We start from the raw sequence: 23,561 nt of genomic DNA, 5'->3' as shown, positions 1-23,561 counted from the left end.
ATGGATAAGGAGATAAACAGAAAACAGGAAATTTTTAAGGCAGTAGAAATACTTTGTATGATATAATGATGGTATGTATCATTATATATTTGTCAAAACCCATAGCACATACAACACTTAGAATGAATCCTAAAGTAAACTATGGGCATTGGGTGGTTACAATGTGTCAATATAGGTTCATCCTTGGTTTAAAAAAAAAAAAAAAAAAGACCAATAGGTAGGGAGTACATGGGAAATAGCTGTATTTCCCTCACAATTTTGTTGCAAATCTAAACTGCTCTTCAAAAAAAATAATATCTTAAAGAAAAGCATGAGTAGAACTAAAAATGTTGTAGATGATACTAAAGATAAAAATTAAGCTTATAAAATATCTAACTAGAAACATGGCATGGAAAAAAAGTTAAAATCCATTCAAATACTGAACAAACATTTATTGAGTCATGCTATATGCCAAGCACTGTACTAAAGCAAAAGAAGGAAAAAGAAATAAGGAAACTACAATATAGCCAGGAAACAATATGATGGAATTAGTAAATTATCTAATCTAAAGGTATAGATTGGATTAGATGGATTATAAAAAATAAAAAGACCCAAATATGTGTTTTCTATGAAAGACTCATTTCAGCTTTAAGGACACTTGGCTCAAAGTGAAGGTATGGAAAAAGATATTCCATGAAAATAGAAACAAAAAGACAACAGGATTAGCTATATTTATATGAGATAAAATGGACCCTAAGTCAAAAGATGTAAAAAGAGACAAAAAGAGGTCATTACATAATGGTAAAGGGGTCAATTCACCCAAAGGATATAACAATTGTAAATATATATACACCCAAAATCAGAGCTCCTCAATGTATTAAGAAAAAATTATTATATTTGAAAAGAGAAATAGATAGCAATCCAAATATAGTTGGGGATTTCAATACCATACTTTCATAAAATGCATACAAAATTAACAAAGAAACAAAATACATCTTAGACAAGTGAACTCGGCAGACATACAAAGAACACTCCATCTAAGCAGAACATATTCTTCTCAAGGGCACATGGGACAGTCTATGGGAGAAATTATGTTAGGTCACAAAAGAAGCCTTTGCAAGTGTTAAGAAGACTGAAATCATACAAAATACCCTTTCTGATATTTTCATATTCTATGAAGTCAGAAATCAATGGGGTAAAACTGATGAATTCACAAGTATCTGGAAATTGAACAACATACTCCTAAACAACAATGGGTCAAAAAAAAATCAAAAGGCAAGTCAAAAAATATCTTAAGGGAACTCCTTGGCAGAACAGTTGTTAGGACTCTGCACTTTGACAGCAGGGGTCATGGTCTGATACCTGGTTCTGGAACTAAGATCCCACAAGTCACACGCTGTAGCCAAAAATATGTATTTATCTTGGAACAAACAAATAAAAAATGGCAAAACAACATACCAAAACTTAGGAGATGTAGAGAAAACTGTTTATAGGAAGAAATGCCACATAAGAGAAAAAGAAACGTCATAAATAAATCTACTATACATCTTAGAAAAAGAAGAACAAACTAAGACCAAAGTCAGTAAAAGAAAAGCGGTAACAAGTTTTGGAGCAGAAATGGAATAGAAACCAAGAAAACAACAGAAAAGATTAACAAAATAAAGATCTGGTATTCTGAGAAGATAAAGAAAATTGACCAAAGTTTAGCTAGACAAAGGAAAAAAGAGAGAAGATTCAAACAAATGAAAGTATAAATGAAAGAGGAGATATTACAACTCATACCACAGGAATAAAAAGGATCATAAGAGACTAATATGAACAATTGTACACTTCCACACTGAATAGTATAAGGGAAAAAAAGGATAAATTCCTAGAAATATATAACCTACCAAGACTGAATCATAAAGAAATAGAAAATCTGAAAAAATTTAATCACTGAACTTTTCCTGGTGGAACAGTGGATAAGAATCTGCCTGCCAATACAGGCGACATGGTTTTAAGCCCTGATCCAGGAAGATTCCACATGCCACAGAGCAACTAAGCCCATGTGCCTAGAGCCTGTGCTCCACAAGAGAAGCCATCGCAGTAAGAAGCTGTGCACTGCAACTAAGGGAGCCCTTGCTCACTGCAACTAGAGAAAGCCCACATGGAGCAACGAAGACCCAGCGTAGCCTAGAAAAACAAAACAAACAACAACAGCAAAAACTTAATGACTGAGGAGATTGAAGCAGTAATTACAAATCTCCCAGAAAACAAAAGAATAGGACCAGATCGTTTCACTAGTGAATTCTACCAAACATTTAAATGACTAATGCCAATCCTTCTCAAACTCTCCCAAAATATTGAAGAGGAGAGAAGACTCCTAAACTCATTTTATGAGGCCAGCATTATTCTGAAAATAAACTTAGATAAGGCTACAAAAAGAAAAAGCTACAGGCTAATATCCCTGATGATTATACTTGCACAATACCTCAACAAAATATCAAAGCTAGCAAACCAAATTCAACAGTACCTTAAAAGGATCATACACCATCAGCAAATGGGATTCATCCCTGAGAATAAAGTGGTTCAACATAAACATATCAATAAAAGTGATGTACCACATTAAAACAATAAAAAATAAAAATCATATGATCATCTCAATGCAAAAAAAGTATCTGACAAAATTCAACATTTTTTCATTAGAAAAAAAAATCTTAACAACTTGGTTATAGAATAAGTGTACAATACCTTGACATAATAAAGGCCACTGAAGACTAACTTACATCTAAACATTATATTCAACAGTAAAAAGTTAAAAACTTTCTGGCTAAGATCAGGAAAAGGCAATGATGACTACATTAACCACCCCTATTTAACATACCCTGGAAGTTTTAGCCAGAACAATTTGGCAAAAGTCATGTCCGACTCTTTGTGACCCCATGGACTGTAGCCCACCAGGCTCCTCTGTCCATGGAATTTTCCAGGCAAGAATACTGGAGTGGGTTGCCATTTCCTTCTCCAGGGGATCTTCCCAACTCAGGGATTGAACCCAGGTCTCCCACATTGCAGGCAGATGCTTTACCATCTGAGCCATCAGGGAGCTTAATGATAATAACAGCCAACCAAATTGTAAAGAAAGAAGTAAAATTATTTCTGTTTGTAGACGAAATAAATCTACAGAAAATTCTAAAGATGCCACAAAAATATCAATGGAAATACAATAAAATAATAAATAAATGAATTCAAAAAAGTTGCAGAATGAAAACTGAACATATAAAAGTCAATTATGTTTCTATGCACTAACACAAACTATCTAAAACACAAAGGAAACAGCCCCATTTACAATAGCACAAAACATAAGAAAATACTTAGGAATAAAGGTAACCAAGGCAAAAAATATCTGTACACTGAAAATTATAAGACACTGATGAAAGAATTTGAAGTAGACACAAATGGTAAGATATCATATGTCCAAGAATTTAAAAAATCAATAATAATAAAATATGCACTCTACAATATGCAGTCATCCATTGATTTCATATAATCTCTATCAAAATTTCAAAGGCATTTTCACTGAAACAGACAAAATAATCCTAACATTTGTATGGAATCATATAAGATCCTGAGTAGCCAAGGTATTCCTAAGAAAGAACAACAGCTAGAAACCTCACACCTCCTGATTTCAAACTCTGTCACAAAGCTAAAGTAGTCAAAATTGGCGTAAAAAAAAAGACACATAAGCAGTGGAAAAACTTGAGAGCCCAGAATGACCTGTTTCATATACCGTCAACTAATCTTTGAAAAGGATATCAGGAATACACAATGGGAAAAGATGTTATCCTCTTATCAGTGATGCTTGGAAAACTGGAAGTACACTGGAACCCTTATTTATACTACTCGTAGTAATTAACTCAAAATGGATTAAAGACTTAACTTGAACACCTGAAACCATAAAACTTCTAGAAGGAACATAGGGAAAAGTTTCCTGATATTGGTCTTGGCAATGATATTTTTGGATATGACATCAAATGTATAAACAAAAATAAAGAAGTGGGACTACATCTAACTAAAAAGCTTCTGCAGAGAAGAAAATCAACATCTGTCAACAAAATACTAGTGAACTGAATGCAACAATAGATTACAAAGATCATACACCATAATCAAGTGGGATTTATCCCAGGGATGCAAAGATTCTTCAGTATCCACAATATCAATCCCTTTGATCAGTTCAGTTCAGTCACTCAGTCATGTCCGACTCTTTTTGACCCCATGGACTGCAGCACGCCAGGTTTCCCTGTCCATTACCAACTTGAGTAAGTTGAGCTTACTCAAACTCATGTCCATCGAGTCGGTGATGCCATCCCCTTCTCTGTCGTCCACTTCTCCTCCTGCCTTCAATCTTTCCCAGCATCAGGGTCTTTTCCAATGAGTCAATTCTTCACATCAGAGGGTCAAAGTATTGGAGCTTCAACTTCAGCATCAGTCCTTCCAATGAATATTCAGAACTGATTTCCTTTAGGATTGACTGGTTGGATCTCCTTGCAGTCCAAGGGACTCTCAAGAGTCTTCTTCAACACCACAGTTCAAAAGCATCAATTCTTCACATTAAAAAAATTGAAGAATACAACCTTGTGGTCATCGTAACAGATGCAGAAAAAGACTGACAAAATTCAACATCAATTTACAGGAAAAAAAAAAAAAAACCCTCTCTAGAAAGTAGGCAGAGAGGGAAGATACCTTAACATAATAAAGGCCATACATGACAAACTCACAGATAGCATCATACTCAAAGGTAAAAAGCTGAAAACATTTCCTCTAAGAATAGAAACAAGATAAAGATGTCCAGTCTCACCATTTTTATTCACCATAGTTTTGAAAGTCCTATTCACAGCAATTGAGAAGAAAAAGTAATAAAAGGAATCAAAATTGTAAAAGAAAAAGCAAAACTGTCACTGTGCAGATGACATGATACTATACATAGAAAATCCTGAAGATGCTACCAGAAACTAGTGGAGCTCATTAATGAATTTGATAAAGTTGTAGGATACAATATTAATACACAGAAATCTCTTGCATTTCTGTACACTAACAATGAAAGATTAGAAAGAGAAATTAAGGAAATAATCCCACTTATTATTGCTTCAAAAAGAATAAAATACCTAGGGATAAATGTACCTAAGTAGGCAAAAGACCTGTACTCTCAAAACTATAAGATGCTGATGAGAGAAATCAAAGATGACATATAGCTATACTATGTATCTGGATTGGAAGAATAAATATTGTCAAAATAACTATACTATCATCCAAGGTGATCTACAGATTCAAGTTAATCCTTATCAAATAACTAATGGCACTTTTTGCATTTCTTAACATTTGTATGGAGACACAAAAGACCCCAAATAGTCAAAGCAATCTTGAGAAAAAAAGAAGGAGCTTAAGGAATCGGGCTTCATGACTTAAGATTATACTATAAAGCTACAGTAATCAGAACAGCATGGTACTGGCACAGAGACAAACTTATAGATCAATGGAACAGGATAGAAAGCCAAAAAATAAATCCATGTACCTATGGTCAATTAATCTATGACAAAGGAGGCAAGAATATACAATGGAGAAAAGACAGTCTCTTCAATAAGTGATTCTGGAAAAATTGGACAGCATCATGTAAAAGAGTGAAATTAGAAAATTCTCAAATACCATACACAAAAATAAACTCAAAATGAATTTAAAAACTAAATGTAAGATCAGATGGTATAAAACTCTTAGAGGAAAACATAGGCTGAACACTCTTTGACATAAATCACAGCAATATCTTTTGGGATCCACTTTCTAGAATAATGAAAATAAAAACAAAAATAAACAAACAGCTTTTAATTAAAAGCTGTTAATTAAACTTTTACACATCAAAGGAAACTATAAAAAAAAAAAGACAACCCTCAAAATGGGAGAAAATATTTGGAAACAATGAGACCAACAAGGAATTAATCTCCAAAATATACAAATAGCTCATGCAGATTAACAGAAGGAAAAAAAGGAATCAAAAAATGAGCAGATCTAAATAGACATTTCCTCAAAGAAGACATATAGGTGGCCAAAAAGCCCATGAAAAACATGCTGAACATAACTACTTAGACAAATGCAAATCAAAACTACAATGAGGTGTCACTTCACATGGTTAGAATAGCCATCATCAAAAAGTCTACAAACAATTAATGCTGGAGAGGGTGTGGAGACAACAGAACACCCCCCCACACACACTGATGATAGGAATGTAAATTGGTACAGTCATTTTAGAGAACAGTATGGGGGTTCTTTAGTTTTTTAAACTAAAATGGAGCTACCACATGACCCACCAATCCCATTCCTGGGGATATATCTGGATAAATAAAACCATAATTCAACAAGATACATGCACTTCAGCATTCTTGAAGCATTCTTCATGTGGCACTATTTAACAATAGCCAAGACATGGAAGCAACCATGAGTTGTGAGATATCCCCTCACAACTGGTAGCTATCATCAAAAAGACAAGAATAAAATAGGTTGGTAAGGATGTAAAGAAAAGGAACATCCGACAGTTGGGATCCAAAGTGGACATGAAATACTAAAGAAACCTCTAACCATCTCGATGGCAGACATTATATACATTTAAGTATTTTCCAAATAGAATCTCATATTGCAATCTCAAAAGTGTTATAAATTTCTAGAATCATCTTTTTCTATTAAAAAAGTAAAATATTTAAGGCAAATATGTTTTTAGATCATCAATTTAAATTTATTAAACATGATAAAGGAAAAGAGAAGCATCAAATTAAAAACTCAGAGCAAATTATAAGGAAACAAATGGTGTTGCGAAGACAAAAAAAATATAGGTAGTTTTCAATAGAAAAGTTACCAAGCACTGTAGTATTATATAGACTATATAATGTACGGATATATTAGTTTGAAATTTCAGGCATTACCTTAATTATACCTCATTGTTAAATCCATAAATGTTTTCTTCTGATGTGGAAAATAATTTTTCACAACAAATGATTGATGTATAAATAAAAATTATTAAATCTCAGTGAAAGGAAAAAGGAAAAGCATCTTTAAATACAAGGAAGAATAATTGGTACATCTTCTCTGACAAGTGTATCACAAAACGAAAAAGGTAGCATCAGATTTACTGGCATTTGTATTTTGTGGACATCATTAAAATCACTTTTAAAAAGGAGTGTGGACACAAGCAACTAAGGATTTAATATGATTTAATATTATCAAACTGTGAACATCTATAATACCTAACCTACTTCATTAAGACTAATAGTTTACTGATCAATACTTGCTTAAAGACCCTTCCTCATACCCAACAATCAAGAGTAAATATGTCATAAACTTTGCCAAATCTTTACAATTGTAAGTTTCTAATTTGCAAGTCTTGCCTTATATTACACAGGCAAGGCTCTAAAACATTAAATATATAATGTATCATTCTTTTACTTTCACATTCTGAACTACTATGAAGGCTCTATTTAGCATATTTTCCCTTTCTGAAGTAAATCTTATAAAAGTATTTGCTTATCAATAGACATTAACAGTGATCTTCTGGGAAAATCAATAGCCAATGGGTAAAAATAACAAGTCTTTCATAACTTACTTGATTTTCTTCCTTTTTTGCTATTATATTATGATTATACTTTTGACAGAATGCTGAAAAACTATTTGGATTATGACATTTTAAGTAAGTAGAAAAACATACATTCAATACAGAGAAATTTGTCATTAACTATCTCAGATAAGAACATTCACTATGGTTTGCACTCTTAAATTAACTGCTAATAGCCAATGGGAAGACCTTTTCATCCAAAACAGGTAATTAAAGCCTATAGTGAATACAATTTCTAAAACCCAGCAGTTTATTTCAGCCTCCTCCATACCATCAGAAGACCCACAACAGAATGAGACATTTATTTATTATGAATCTAAACCATCTGCATTTATTAAAAGAAAATAAAAGATCAAACCTGTTCTTCCAGATCTGCAGGGCTTTCTTCCATGCTCTTTAATAAATTCTTAATTTCAACAAATATTTGGGAATTTCGATTTGTGTACGTAAACAAGTAAATATTTAAAGTTGCAGAGATATAAAATTATATATATATATGCATTAATGCTGTTTAGGCTATTTATATATGAGTTATTAAATAATTCTTAAATCTTTAAGAAATGTCAGAATATATTTTTTACAAAGTCATTATCAGCTAAAGGTTTTGGTTAGTAATAAGAATAGATCATATGGAAAGGACTTTAATGAAGACATTTCCAGTGACGTTCTCGAAATTTTTTCATTCTTATGTTATTATTTAAAGAGAAATATTATTGACAAACCTCATATGTCGCTGGACCAGGAGTAATCTCTTTGGAATCTTTAAAACGCTTTGATGCTTTAACAAATGAGGGTATGAAGCAGGATTTCTTAAAAACAGGATTGTATGTTGTAGGTCCTAAGAGAAAACAAATGTAAAAATAATAAAGCACATTTTAAATTATTGATTTTGGTCACATGGATATTATTCTTAGATTTGTGAACTTAACATTTAAATTTGGCATCAAACAATCTTGAACCCATCCTTTTGAATGCTTAAAGTCATTCAGTTCAGGGATTTCAAATATAATAAGCATAAAACAGAGGCATACTTCATTTTATAGCAATTTACTTTACTTCATTTTTCAGATATTATGTTTTTTTCATCTTTTTTTTTTTTTTTTTACAAATTGAAGGTTTGTGGCATTCCTGCTTCTAGCAAATTTATCAGCACCATATTTCAAAGCATTGGTCCTGAAATTTTCACACTAGTTCAAACTTCTTCATTATTAAAATTATATCTGTTTGGTAATCTGTAATTAGTGATCTTTTGATAAGCTAAAGACAAAAGAGAAAAGAAAAGATATACCCATTTGAATGCAGAGTTCCAAAGAATAGCAGAGAGAGATAAGAAAGTCCTCTTCAGTGCTCAATGCAAAGAAATAGATGAAAGCAATAGAATGGGAAAAAATAGAGATCTCTTCAAGAATATTAGAGATACCAAAGGAATATGTCATGCAAAGATGGGAACAATAAAGGGCAGAATGGTATGGACCTAACTGAAGAAGAAGATATTAAGAAGAGGTAGCAAGAATACACAGAAGAACTGTACAAAAAAGATCTTCATGACCTAGATAACAACAATGGTGTGATCATTCACCTAGAGCCAGACATCCTGGGATGCGAAGTCAAGTGGGCCTTACAAAGCATCTCTATGAAAAAAGCTAATGGAGGTGATGCAATTCCAGTTTAGTTATTTCAAATCCTAAAAGATGATGCTGTGAAAATGCTGCACTAAATACACCAGCAAATTTGGAAAACTCAGCAGTGGCCACAGGACTAGAAAAGTTCAGTTTCATTCCAGTCCCAAAGATAGGTGATTCCAAAGAACATTCAACCTACTGCACAATTTCACTCATCACACACGCTAGCAAAGTAATGTTCAAAATTCTCCAAGCCAGGCTTCAACAGTACATGAACCATGAACTTCCAGATGTTCAAGCTGGATTTAGAAAAGGCAGAGGAACCAGAGATCAAATTGCCAACATCCACTGGATCACTGGAAAAGCAAGGGAGTTCCAGAAAAACATCTACTTCTGCCTTATTGACTACACCAAAGCCTTTGACTGTGTGGATCACAACAAACTCTGGAACATTCTTAAAGAGATGGGAATACCAGACCAGCTGACCTGCCTCTTGAAATCTGTATGCAGGTCAAGAAGCAATAGTTAGAACTAGAGCTGGAACAATAGATTGGTTCCAAACTTCAAAAGGATTACATCAAGGCTGTATGTTGTCACCCTGTTTATTTAACTTACATGCAGAGTACAACATGCAAAATGCCGGGCTGGATGAAGCACAAGCTGGAATAAAGATTGCCTGGAGAAATATCAATAACCTGAGATACGCATATGATACCACCCTATGGCAGAAAGTGAAGAACTAAAGAGCCTCTTGGTGAAAGTGAAAGAGGAGAGTTTAAAAGCTGCCTTAAAATTCAACTTTCAGAAAACTAAGATCATGGCAACCAGTCCCATCACTTCACGGCAAATAGATGAGAAAACAATGGGAACCATGAGAGATTTTATTTGGGGGTGCTCCAAGATCACTGCAGATGGTGACTACAGCCATGAAATTAAAAGATGCTTGCTCCTCGGAAGAAAAGCTATGGTCAACCTAGACAGCATATTAAAAACCAGAGTAATTACTTGGCCAACAAAGGTCTGTCCAGTCAAAGCTATGGTTTTTCCAGTAGTCATGTATGGATGTGAGAGTTGGACCATAAAGAAAGCTGAATGCTGAAGAATTGATGCTTTTGAATTGTGGTGTTGGAAAAGACTCTTGAGAGTCCCTTGGACTGCAAGGAGATCCAACTAGTCAATCCTAAAGGAAATCAACCCTGAATATTTATTGGAAGGACTGATGCTGAAGTTGAAGCTTCAATTCTTTGGCCACCTGAAGCAACAGTTCTAACTGTTGCTTCTGACTCTTGGAAAAGACCCTGATGCTAGGAAAAATTGAAGGCAGGAGGAGAAGGGGATGACAGAAGATGAGATGGTTGGATGGCATCACCGACTCAAGGGACATGAGTTTGAGCAAGCTCCGGGAGTTGGTAATGGACAGGGAAGCCTGGTGTGCTGCAGTCCATCTGGTCAGAAAGTCAGACATGACTGAGCAACTGAACTGAACTGACCTTTGATATTACTATTGTAATTGTTTGAGGGCACCACAAATCATCCCCATATAAGATGGCAAACTTAACTGATAAATGTTGTATGTGTTCTGATTGTTCCCTTATTTCTTTCCCTCTCCTCGGGTCTCTCTATTTCCTGAGACACAATAATAATGCAATTAGGCCAATCTGTACCTCTACTACGGGTTATTGCCATAGTGTTCAAGTGAAAGGACAAGTCACATGACTCTCACTTTAATTTAAAAACTGGAAATGATTAAACTTATTGAGAAAGGCATGTCAAAAGTTGAGACAGACTGAAAGCCAGGCCTCTTGCACTAGCCACGTCATATATCCAAAGGAAAAAACTCTTGAAGGAATTTAAAAGTGTTATTCCAGTGAGCACACAAATGATAAGAAAGCTAAGCTGTTTTAATGCTGATATGGAGAAACTTCTAGTGGTCTGGTTAGAGATCAACATTCCCTTAAGCCAAAGCCTAATTCAGAGTCAGGCCTAATTCTCTTCAATTTCATGAAGGCTGAGAGAGCTGAGAAAGCGCCAGATGAAGTCTGAAGCTAACCGAGGCTGGTAAATATAAAGAAGCTATTTCCATAACATAAAACTGCAAGGTAAAGTAGCAAGTGATAATACAGAAGCTGTAGCAAGTTATCCAGTAGATCTACCTATGATGATTAATGAAGGTAATATACTAAACAACAGATTTTCAGTGTAGAAAGAACTGCCTTCTTTTGAAAGAAGATGTCATCTAGGACTTTCATAGCTAAAGAGGAGAAGTCAATGGCTATATTCAAAGTTTCAAGGACAGGCTGATTCCCTTGGTAGAGGCTAATATACTTGGTGATTTTAAATTGAACCTAATACTCACTTACCATTCCAAAAACCTTAAGGCCCTTAAGAACTATGCTATATAATGCCTGGATAATGTGTCATCTGTTAACAATGTGGTTTGCTGAATATTTCAAGCCCACTGTTGAGATCTACTGCTTAGGAAAAAAAAAAAGTTTCCTTTCAGAATATTACCAAATATTGACATGTACTTGGTCACGCAAGAACTCTGATGAAGCTGTACTATGAGATTAATGATGTTTTAATGCTTGCTAACATAATATCCATTCTGCAGCCCATAGATCAAGGAGTCAGTTTGACTTTCAAATCTTATTATTTAATAAATATATTTCAAATGGATCTAGCTGCCATCAATAGTGATTCCTATGATAAATGTGAAAAGAAAGTGAAAGTAGTCACTCCATCATATCTGACTCTTTGCGACCCCATGGACTGTAGCCCACCAAGCTCCTCTGTCCATGGAATTCTCCAGGCAAGAATACTGGAGTGGGTAGCCATTGCCTTCTTTAGGGGATCTTCTCAACCTGGGTTCAAACCTGGGTCTCTTGCATTGCAGGCAGATTCTTTACCATCTAAGCAACCAGAGAAGCAGGCAAAGTCAATTAAAAACCTTTTGGAAAGGATTCACCATTGCATTTGCCATTAAGAACATTTACGATTTACGGAAAGTGGTAAAAATATCAACATTAACAGGAGTTAGTTGGAAGAATTTGAATGACTGAGTGATTCAAGACTTAGTAAAGGAAAAAACTGCAGACATGGAAATAGTAAGAGGACTAAAATTAGAAATGAAGTCTGATGATACAACTCAAATTTTTGCAATCTCGTGGTAAACCTTAACCGGATGAGGGGTTGCTTCTTATAGATAAGTAAAAAAAGTGGTTTCTTAAGATGGAATCTGCTCCCAGTGAAGGTGCTGTTAAGACTGTTAACATTTTGACAACAAAGGATTTAAAGTATTACATAAAGTTAGTTGATAAAGCAGCAGCAGGGTTTGAGAGGATTGACTCCAACTTTGAAAGATGTCCTATTGTATGTAAAATGCTACTAAATAGCATGTGTGATATAGAAAAAAAAATGTGAAAGGAAGAGATAATTGATGCAGCAAACTTCACTACTATCTAAGAAACTGCCTCAACCACTTAACCCTTCAGCAACCACCACACAGTATCAAGGGAAGAAACTATACCAACAAAAAGAACATCCCTTGCTGAAGGCTCAGATGATGTATAGTCTTTTTTTTTTTTTTAGCAATAAAGCATTTGTAAATGAAGGTATGTACATTTTTTAGACAAAAATTATTGCATATTTAATAGACTGCACTATAGTGTAAACATAACTTTTATATGAACTGGAAAACCAAAGATAATTGTGTGACTCTCTTTATTAGGATATCTGCTTTGTTGTGGTAGTCTGAAACCAAATCCACAATATCCCCAAGATACACTTTCAGGGACCTCTGCTTACATAGTAATTAATTGTAAGACACATGTAATTTCAAAAAAAAGAAAATAATACCCACTCAAAATACATCTACATTGTCAGAAGTGATACCCAAGTCTTATTTCCTAAATATTCATTCATATGTTCATTCATACTCATTGGAAAATACCTTGATGTTGGGAAAGACTGAAGGCAGAAAGGGATGACAGAGGATGAGATGGTTGGAAGGCATCAGAGACTCAATGGACATGAATTTGAGCAAACTCCAAGAGATGGTGAAGGACAGAGAAGCCTAGCATGCTACAGTCTATGGGGTTGCAAAGATTCAGACACAACTTAGCGACTGAACAACATTCATATGTTTAGTGAAGAGGTGATGACTGAATTGCATTGGAAATATGAATAAGATTTAAAGAAGGAGAATGGTGGTTTTGCAGCATACTGAGCACTAACCATGATAAAAGTCAAGGCACGAAGATGGAATTTACAACTATGGAACGGTTGTATGGAGTAAACAGATTGGCTGAATGGAACAAGCCTAAATCCTAAATAAAGATTCTGTACTAGAGCCAACAGTTTCAAATTGTATTCTAAAATGTTCCAAAAATTCCAAAGAATTGCCCAGGGGACAATGTGTAGGTAGAGCCCAAATAAAATTTTGAAAGATGGAATGGCAACCCACTCTAGTATTCTTGCCTGGAGAATTCCACAGACAGAGGAGCCTGGCAGGCTACAGTCCATGGGATCACAAAGTGTCGGACACAACTGAGCAACTAACACTTACACTTAAATATTTTCACCCAAAACAACTACAGGTTCACTGCTTTGTTTGGGTTCCATGTATAATTTTATTTAACCAAAGTTGTTCAGTAATTTTTATAAAAAAGCTTTTAAAAACCACTTCCATACCCTTCTAAGATTTTAGACTAAAAGAGATTCATAAAGAAAAAGATAATTAAGAAATAAACTCTGCAATAGTTTATAGAATGAAATGGCTTGTAGATGGTCTATTTCAGGGTTACTATCAAGGAGTTTAGTAACATTGATAAGGAAAAAGAAAAACAATTCAGAATACTTTCTAAGAAATGCAATAAACATTTAGTATGTAGTGATTGGAAGGAGATAAAAATGAATAGTGGCTATGAGAAAGGTAATATTGTGATGGTAATAAAGAAACACAGAAAGAAGGAGCAGAGGAAGACTTTGGGCTTGATTTTGAGCCAGTTATGTATGAAAAGATGCAGAATATCCAGAGGACAATTGTAGATATGTAACTGAAACTCATGAGAAAGCTGACCTGGAAAGAAAGAATGGAGCTACTTATGTAGAGGCAATACTCAAGGTTTCTCTAAGTGAAAGAGCATGGAGAGGGAAAACTAAATAACTGAAGAGTGGAACTTGGGAGATTGCACACAGAGAGGGAACAGAAGAGTCAAAGAAGGAAACAGTCTAGTTAATACACCTAGCTACTACAACATCATAGACAACAAATAGAAAGAGGCTACTTTTTTCTCCATTTCCATGTTAACCAAGAATTACTGTCTATAGCATGCCATGCCTCGTATATGAAGAGGGTTGTTGTTTAGTCACTAAGTATTGTCTGACTCTTTCTCAACCCTATGGACTATAGCCTGCCAGGTTCCTCTGTTCATGGGATTGCCCAGGCAAGAATACAGGAGCAGGTGCCCATTTCCTTCTCCAGGGAATCTCTCAAACCAGGGATCAAACACGTCTCCTGCATTGCAGATGGATTCTCTACCACTGAGCCACCGGAGAAGTGCATGAAGAGGGTTAGATGTCAACCATATCAAATATTTCATGAGGAGGTTTACAGTAGAGTGTATGTACTGTGCTTAGTCGCTCAGTTGTGTCCAACTCTGCAACCCCATGGACTGTAGCCCACCAGGCTCCTTGGTCCATGGGATTCTCCAGGCAAGAATACTAGAGTGGGCCACCATTCCCTTTTCCAGGGTATCTTCCCAACCCAGTGATCAAACCCAGGTTTCCCAAATTGCAGGCAGATTCTTTACCATTTGAGCTACCAGGGAAGCAGGGAAGTAGTGCATATAGAATGTAACTTTAGAAGAGCGGTGACAAATGAAACTAAATTAGAAGGCATTAAAAAGACACTGTGGAATGAGGCAATAAAGACTTAAAGCACAGAATACTGACAATGAACATAAACAGTAAATAGCAGAATAGATATAAAGATATTAATAGGATACAAAATTAATGCCTCTATCTCCCTAGGAGACATGCAATTTGAAACAACTTACTTTGAAGAATACATTCTTGTTGATATTTTAGAATCTTATGTATTTTAGAATTGATAGGTTCACATGAAACATTTTTAAAGCTTTAGCTTCATTTACAAAGGACGTTTCAAAATTTTAAATAAAATGTAACATTTGACTCTAGATTAATCATTCTAATATCAATTCAATTAATGGGATAGATATCCAAAGTTATAAAGCCCTTGTGAGAGACTGCTACAGAACAGAACACAAACAGAATGTTTCTGTCCCTCTACAATTCATATTTTGAAATCCTAATCCCCAGTGTGAGGGTATTTGGAGATGGGGACTTTGAGAGGTAATTAGTTCATTACGGGGGAGCCCTTGTGATGGGATTATTGTCCTTGTAAGAGGAGACATAATGAGCTTATTTTCTCTCTCTCTCTCTCCCTCCCTCCCTCCCTCCACCAACTCTCTCTCTCTCTTACAAAGTAAGATGTCTATCTGCAAACTAGGAAGAGGGCCCTCACTTGGAATAGAATTGGCCAGAACCCTGGGCACCTTAATCTTGAACTTCTCAGATACCAGAACTATGAGAAATAAATTTTTGTTTAATCATGCAATCTATTGTACTTTTGTTATAGTAGCCCACAGTGACTAAGACAGTGGGATGTTGTTCAGTCACTGCTGCTGCTGCTAAGTCACTTCAGTCATGTCTGACTCTGTGCAACCCCATAGACGGCAGCCCACCAGGCTCCCCCGTCCCTGGGATTCTCCAGGCAAGAACACTGGAGTGGGTTGCCATTTCCTTCTCCAATGCATGAGAGTGAAAAGTGAAAGTGAAGTCGCTCAGCCGTGTCCGACTCTTAGTCACTAGTCGTGTCCAACTCTTTGAAATGATATTAACTTATATTTATAAGGCTTCCCTGGTGGCTCAGCAGTAAAGAATCCACTTGCTATTGCAAGAGACATGGGTTCAGTCCCTGGGTCAGGAAGATCCCCTGGAGAAGGAAATGGCAACTCACTCCAGTATCCTCGCCTGGGAAATTCCACATAACAGAGGAGCCTGGCAGGCTACAGTGTATGGGGTCACAAAAGAGTTGGACACAACTTGGTAACTAAATAAACAGAGCAATTTATATTTACAGTGCAGAGAAATAATGTACATATACAAATATAGTATCTTAACAGAAAATCTTAAATACACGAACTGAACTATGCATAAGAAAATGTACCAGTTGCTGCAATATCCAGAAAAAAACCACAAACTACCATCAGGAAATGGGTACACAATTCCACAGTTAATTGAAAACTGCAATTTTAAACCATAAAGATTTATAAAAGTTAATGCAATAGGTAAGGCTATTATCCAAACACTACTGTAAAGGTGTTCCACTTTCAGTTATGAAGTATAGTCTATCCCCCGCCTTTACCATAATGTGAAAGGTATAATGCTAAATGCTATTGATCATAATGCTGATAACTATTTACATTCATGGTTATAACTCATTAAAAGAAAAGAAAATATTCAAATGTAGTTGTAGTAGATTTTCTTTTACTGGAATTCCTTTGAGGAATATTAAGTGAAGCAAAACTTTCTTTAATATGCAGCTTGCTGCATTTTAGCACTTAGACTGCTCTGAGCTACAGAGCATTAAAGAAAAGGTTTACTGCACTTAATTTTAAAATAAATTTTCAATTACGTATATTACTGCTTATATGATACAGGTCAAAGATTTACATTGCTTCACCAGCTCTGATTCACATCTGGATTATGCAGAAACTATCTTCTATTTATTTACCAAAAGGCCACATTTTAATCATGGGTCATAGAAGAAGAAAAACTTCTCATTCCAAATCAAACACCTATGAAAAGTCTGACTGAATCATGACTACTATATAATGGAAAATTCAAGAGCAGGTGATTCTTATAATTACATATTTTCCAGCCCTATGCCAACTCACACACTCTGAAATGTCAACCAATGCTACAAAGCAAAAATGGGAGATAACAGGAACCATGAGTAATTTAAAGTGAAAATTATTTAAGTACACTAAGAGTGGACTCAAAAATAAATACTTCTATGAATAAAGTTGCAAAACCTCGTATTTTAAAAAATGGCTATCTTTATAATGAGCCAAAATTTATAAATCATGTAGTCAATTTTGCTTATGATTAGAGTCCTTATTTCATCTGAAGGTGACAGAAAACTACTGGAAAGTAAATATCCCATATGTGAGCAACATTAAAAAAACATCTAGAAAACTGTTCATTGAAATGGACTGCATGGCTTTGAAATGTCATTTAGAGAGTTTAGGGATCATAGAACACATTTTTTCACACTGATTTTATTCTTCGACTCTACAAATGCAATAAAAGCAAAGACAAAAGATTGGTACACAAGAAAGTATTATCATCAGTGTCAAAATCACTCCTCTCCTGCTCTCAATGCTCCTCTCCTGCTTCTAAAACTTGATTTGCTTAAATGGCACTTCAGATTATGACCACAGAACTGCACAATCTATTAAATTCACTGTATAGGTAATGAGAAAAAATAACAGAGTCCAAATGATAGGTAAACTTTTAACTGAAATTTCTGGGTATGTGTTATCATATTGTTGACTTCTCTTTCCAAAAACCAGTTCAATTCAGTTCAGTTGCTTAGTCATATTCGACTCTTTGCAACCCATGGACTGCAGCACACCAGGCTTCCTTGCCCATCACCAATTCCCAGAGCTTGCTCAAACTCATGTCCATCGAGTCGGTGATACCATCCAACCATCTCATCCTCTGTTGTCCCCTTCTCTTCCCACCTTCAATCTTTCCCAGCATTAGGGTCTCTTCCAATGTGTCAGTTCTTCACATCAGGTGGCCAAAGTACTGGAGTTTCAGCTTCAGCATCAGTCCTTCCAATGTATATTCAGCACTAATTTCCTTTAGGATGGACTGGTTAGATTTCCTTGCAGTTCAAGGGACTCTCAAGAGTCTTCTCCAACACCACAGTTCAACAACATCAGTTCTTCAGTGCTCAGATTTCCTTATTCTCACATCCATACATGACTACTGGAAAAACCACAGCCTTGACTAGATGGGCCTTTGTTGGCAAAGTAATGTCCCTGCTTTTTAATATGCTATCTAGGTTGGTCATAGCTTGTCTTCCAAGGAGCAAGTGTGTTTTAATTTCATGGCTGCAGTCACCATCTACAGGGATTTTGGAGCCCAAGAAAATAGTCTGTCACTGTTTCCATTGTTTCCCCATCTATTTGCCATGAAGTGATGGGACCTGATGCCATGATCTTAGTTTTCTGAATGTTGAGTTTCAAGCCAGCTTTTTCCACTCTCCTCTTTCACTTTCATCAAGAGGATCTTTAGTTCTTTGCTTTCTGCCAAAAGGGTGGTGTCTTCTGCATATTTGAGGTTATTGATATTTCTCCCAACAATCTTGATTCCAGCTTGAGCTTCATCCAGCCTGGCATTTGGCATGATATACTCTGCATATAAGCTAAATAAGCAGGGCGACAATATACAACCTTGATGTACTCCTTTCCTGATTTGGAAACAAGTCTATTGTTCCATGTCCAGTTCTAACTGTTGCTTCTTGACCTGCATACAGATTTCTCAGGAGGCAGGTAAGGTGGTCTGGTATTCCCATCTCTTGAAGAATGTTCCACAGTTTGTTCTGATCCACAGTTAAAGGCTTTGGAATAGTCAATAAAGCAGAAGTAGATGTTTTTCTGGAACTCTCTTGGTTTTTCGATTTTTAACCAATTGTTTAATCAGTTCTATTATCTTCAATTGTTTAATCAATTCTAATATCTTCAAATACTGAATTTGAATATCTTCAAATAATGAAGTCTGTTTAACCATGTACCTCTAAGTAATACTTATCAAAATGCATATCCAAAACCCTATCAGATGAAGTCTTTGATCTTACTGATAATTTTACTCTCTGATAACATAAGTAACATTGTACAAGTTTGAAAGACTTTCACCAGTCTTGGAATGAAGTTATAACACCCTTTATGTATGAATTATAGGCACCAACTGGAAGGAAGGATGATCAGCTTTCACCCTAACACAACTTTGAGTAGGTAGTGTATAAATATGTAACACATGGATGATTTTTATTGATGAACAAATTATCAATTAATCAATAAAACTGACATTATCTTCGAGGTAAATAAAATACCTCACAATTAGTCTGATACATTATTAGTAAAGTTTCAAGATTGGGAAAGGAGTACGACAGGGCTGTCTGCTGTCACCCTGTTTATTTAATGTATACACTGAGCACATCATGAGATATGACTGGCTGGGTGAGTTACAAGCAGGAATCAAGGTAGGAAGGAGAAACATCAACAGTCTCAGATATGCAGATGATACTACTCTAATGACAGAAAGCAAAGAGGAACTAAACAGCCTCTTGATGAGGGTGAAGGTAGAGAGGGAATGAGCTAGCTTAAAAGTATATATTAAAAAAACTAAGATCATGGCATCTGACCCCCTACTGCAAGGCAAATTGAGGGGGACAAAGAGGAAGTAGTGACAGATGTCCTCTTCTTGGGCTCTAAATTGAGTGCAGCCATGAAGTAAGATGTTTGCTTCTTGGCAGGAAAGCTATGACAAACCTAGACAGTGTGTTGAAAAGCAGAGACATCACTGTGCCAAAAAAGGTCCGTATAGTTAAGGTTATGGTTTTCCCAGTGGTCACATACGGTTGTGATTGCTGGACCATAAAGAAGTTGGAGCACTGAAAACTCGACGTCTTTGAACTGTGGAGCTGGAGGACTCCTGAGAGTCCCTGACAGCAAGGAGATCAAACCAGCCAATCTTAAGGTAAATCAACCGTGAATACTTGTTGGAAGGACTGATGCTGAAGCTGAAACTAGCTAACTCATTGGAAAAGTCCCTGGTGCTGGAAAAGATTGAGAGTAGAAGGAGACGAGGGCATCAGAGGATGAGATGGCTGGATGGCATCACCAATGCAATGGACATGAACTTGGGCAAACTTTGTGAGATGGTGAGGGACAGAGAGGCCTGGCAGGCTGCAGTCCATGGGGTCACAAAGAGTTGGAACCAAATGGGTAACTGAACAACAATAACAATTAGTAGCAAATTTTCCTTTCATAACTGAGTTTGGGCTTTATATCCCACTGTTCATTTAAAGGTTTGGATTCAGAATGCCAGGAATATCACCTAAGCAAAAAGTTGAGAAGTCTCTACATATATTCTAAGTCTTCCTAGGTCATCATCAATATATCAACACTCAGGGCTAAAATAGTAAGCTTTTCCCTGTTAAAACTGGTACTAACCTCTGTGAATACTGTATGTAAAAACCAGGATAATGTTATATGTCTGTAAAACATGTCATGTCATAGATCAAGTTATATAGAGTTCTTAAAATAAATACCAACTCTATTTTTTAAAATAATTAAATATTTAATTAGCATTAAACTAAATTATTTAAGAAAGCTATAGTAAATGAGCTATAATTTAAAGCAAAACTTTATTTTTGTCCTCCATGCAATATGTGGGATCTTAGTTCCCGACCCACACCTCCTATATTAGAAGTGAGGAGTCTTAAACACTGGACTACCAGGGAAGTCCTAAGCAAAAACTTTTAACTGGATAATTTTTACCATTTTATTGTGACTATTGTCATTTTCTTAACTTGCTAAAAATTGTTAAGTCCCCCAGGTGCATTTGGATTTGAAGTTTCCTTTGAATATGTCTGCTACAAATAGCTACAATAAAGCTAGGTTCACAGAGTTTAGAGTTTTCTGAAAGAAGAGCTCAGAGAATTTATTTAATGACAACTCAATTAAAAATGGTTAACATTTTTATTTTCAACTTAATGAATACATTCTGCATCTTAAACATATTTTTATAGACTAAATGAATGACAGAATGGGGCTTTCATGCACAAATATTTTGTTTATATTCATTAGAAATCAAACAAAAACTATTAGGCTAACCACTGAATATTTCAGAAAGCTTCTTGCTCATTTTCAGTAAATTTAAATCTATGCATATATTTAAATCTAAATAAGATTTTTCTTCACCATAACAGTGTTCTCCGTTCATTCTGTTGTTGTGAATATAATACTAATAAATGTTTTCCAACCCTGTTCCTATACCTTCATGAAATAATACCAAAATTCCTTCCTTGCAAGCCTTCTCACCAACTACAGTAATGAATATAACCAATACAAATAGAAGTGGGATTTGTTTATATTAATAATGCTTACTTCCAAATAGTTAGGGCTTCCTAACTTCCACACATCATCTGTGTTCAATACATGACCCACAAGCCCTATTTACTGCGCTTCCCTAGCCTTGGACATGTTCTCCACTGGCCTCTGGACTGAATTTGTTCTAGGGCTTGAAATATCAACACAAAAAAAACAAAGAAGATCATATGGGGACCTTACATTTTAAACTAATCTTTCTCAAAGTGTAGTTCATGGATCACAGGCATCAGAATTACCCAGGTTAGTTATTTAAAGTATAGCTTCCTTGGATTCATGACAAAATAATAAGTCATATTCTCTGAAAGTGGAATGAAAAAATGTAATTTCATAAAACTCATTGTTTAACCTTTAAACTACAACTTATTATGTAGTTGTTCTCAAATATATTTAAACACTGAAGAAATCACTTTTCCCTAAATCTCAAAAAATAGTGATCAAAGAATAAACCTTAAGTAATTGGCTCAGTTGGTAAAGAATCTGCCTGCAATGGGGAAACCTAGGTTCAACCCTGGGTTGGGAAGATCCCCTCAAGGAGGGCATGGCAACGCACTCCAGTATTTTAGTCTGGAGAATCCCCATAGACAGAGGAGCCTGGTGGGGTACATTCCATGATGTCACAAAGAGTTGGACATGAGGGGTGACTAAGAAAACATCATTTCCTCTAGAATATGTCTGAATCTCTTACTGCCTCAGTTCAGTTCAGTTCAGTTGCTCAGTTATGTCCAACTCTTTGTGGCCCCATGAATCACAGCATGCCAGGCCTCCCTGTCCATCACCATCTCCCGGAGTTCACTCAAACTCATGACCATCGAGTCGGTGATGCCATCCAGCCATCTCATCCTCTATCATCCCCTTCTCCTCCTGCCCCCAATCCCTCCCAGGATCAGAGTATTTTTCCAATAAATCAACTTTTCACATGAGGTGGCCAAAGTATTGGAGTTTCAGCTTCAGCATCAGTCCTTCCAATGAAAACACAGGACTGATGTCCTTTAGGATGGACTGGTTGGATCTCCTTGCAGTCCAAGGGACTTTCAGGAGTCTTCTCCAACACCACAGTTCAAAAGCATCAATTCTTTGGAGCTCAGCCTTCTTCACAGTCCAATTCTGACATCCATACGTGACCACTGGAAAAACCATAGTCTTGACTAGACGGACCTTTGTTGGCAAAGTAATGTCTCTGCTTTTCAATATGCTATCTAGGTTGGTCATAACTTTCCTTCCAAGGAGTAAGAGTCTTTTAATTTCATGGCTGCAGTCACCATCTGCAGTGATTTTGGAGCCCAGAAAAATAAAGTCTGACACTGCTTCCACTGTTTAACCATCTATTTCCCATGAAGTGATGGGACCAGATGCCATGATCTTAGTTTTCTGAATGTTGAGCTTTAAGCCAACTTTTTCACTCTCCTCTTTCACCTTAATCAAGAGGCTTTTTAGTTCCTCTTCACTTTCTGCCATAAGGGTAGTGTCATCTGCATATCTGAGGTTCTTGAGATTTCTCCTGGAAATCTTGATTCCAGCTTGTGCTTCTTCCAACCCAGCGTTTTTCATGATGTACTCTGCATATAATTTAAATACGCAGGGTGACAATACACAGCCTTGACGTACTCCTTTTCCTGTTTGGAACCAGTCTGTTGTTCTATGCCCAGTTCTAACTGTTGCTTCCTGACCTGCATACAGATTTTTCAAGAGGCAGATCAGGTGGTCTGGTATTCCCATCTCTTTAATAATATTCCACAGTTTATTTTGATCCTCACAGTCAAAGGCTTTGGCATAATCAATAAAGCAGAAATAGATGTTTTTCTGGAACTCTCTTGCTTTTTCCATGATCCAGCGGATGTTGGCAATTTAATCTCTGTTTCCTCTGCCTTTTCTAAAACCAGCTTGAGCATCTGGTTCAAGTTCACGGTTAATGTACTGCTGAAGCCTGGCTTGGAGAATTTTGAGCATTACTTAGGAGCCGTGGCTGCGCGGGTGCAGGAGGGCTTAGAGGACCTATCCCAAATTGAAAGTCAGGAAGGGCAGCAGTGAGGAGATACCCCTTGTCCAAGGTAAGGAGCAATGGTT

At 36.0% G+C, this 23,561-nt stretch overlaps 1 protein-coding gene across 5 annotated transcripts in view; it reads right to left on the bottom strand.

Annotated features, from left to right (window-relative positions):
- Positions 1-23,561, bottom strand: part of STPG2 (sperm tail PG-rich repeat containing 2) — a 625,295-nt gene that overhangs the window by 261,174 nt on the left and 340,560 nt on the right. For all 5 annotated transcript variants that reach the window (XM_070791177.1, XM_070791180.1, XM_070791176.1 and 2 more), the window contains one exon: positions 8,332-8,447. In XM_070791177.1, coding sequence (XP_070647278.1) covers positions 8,332-8,447 — 116 coding nt within the window. The remainder of the gene's footprint in view (positions 1-8,331; positions 8,448-23,561) is intronic.

Source organism: Bos indicus, chromosome 6 (genome assembly GCF_029378745.1).
Source record: "Bos indicus isolate NIAB-ARS_2022 breed Sahiwal x Tharparkar chromosome 6, NIAB-ARS_B.indTharparkar_mat_pri_1.0, whole genome shotgun sequence".
Lineage (NCBI taxonomy): Eukaryota > Metazoa > Chordata > Mammalia > Artiodactyla > Bovidae > Bos > Bos indicus.
Note: the sequence above shows the minus strand (reverse complement) of the source record. Positions and strands in the feature narration are given on the sequence as shown.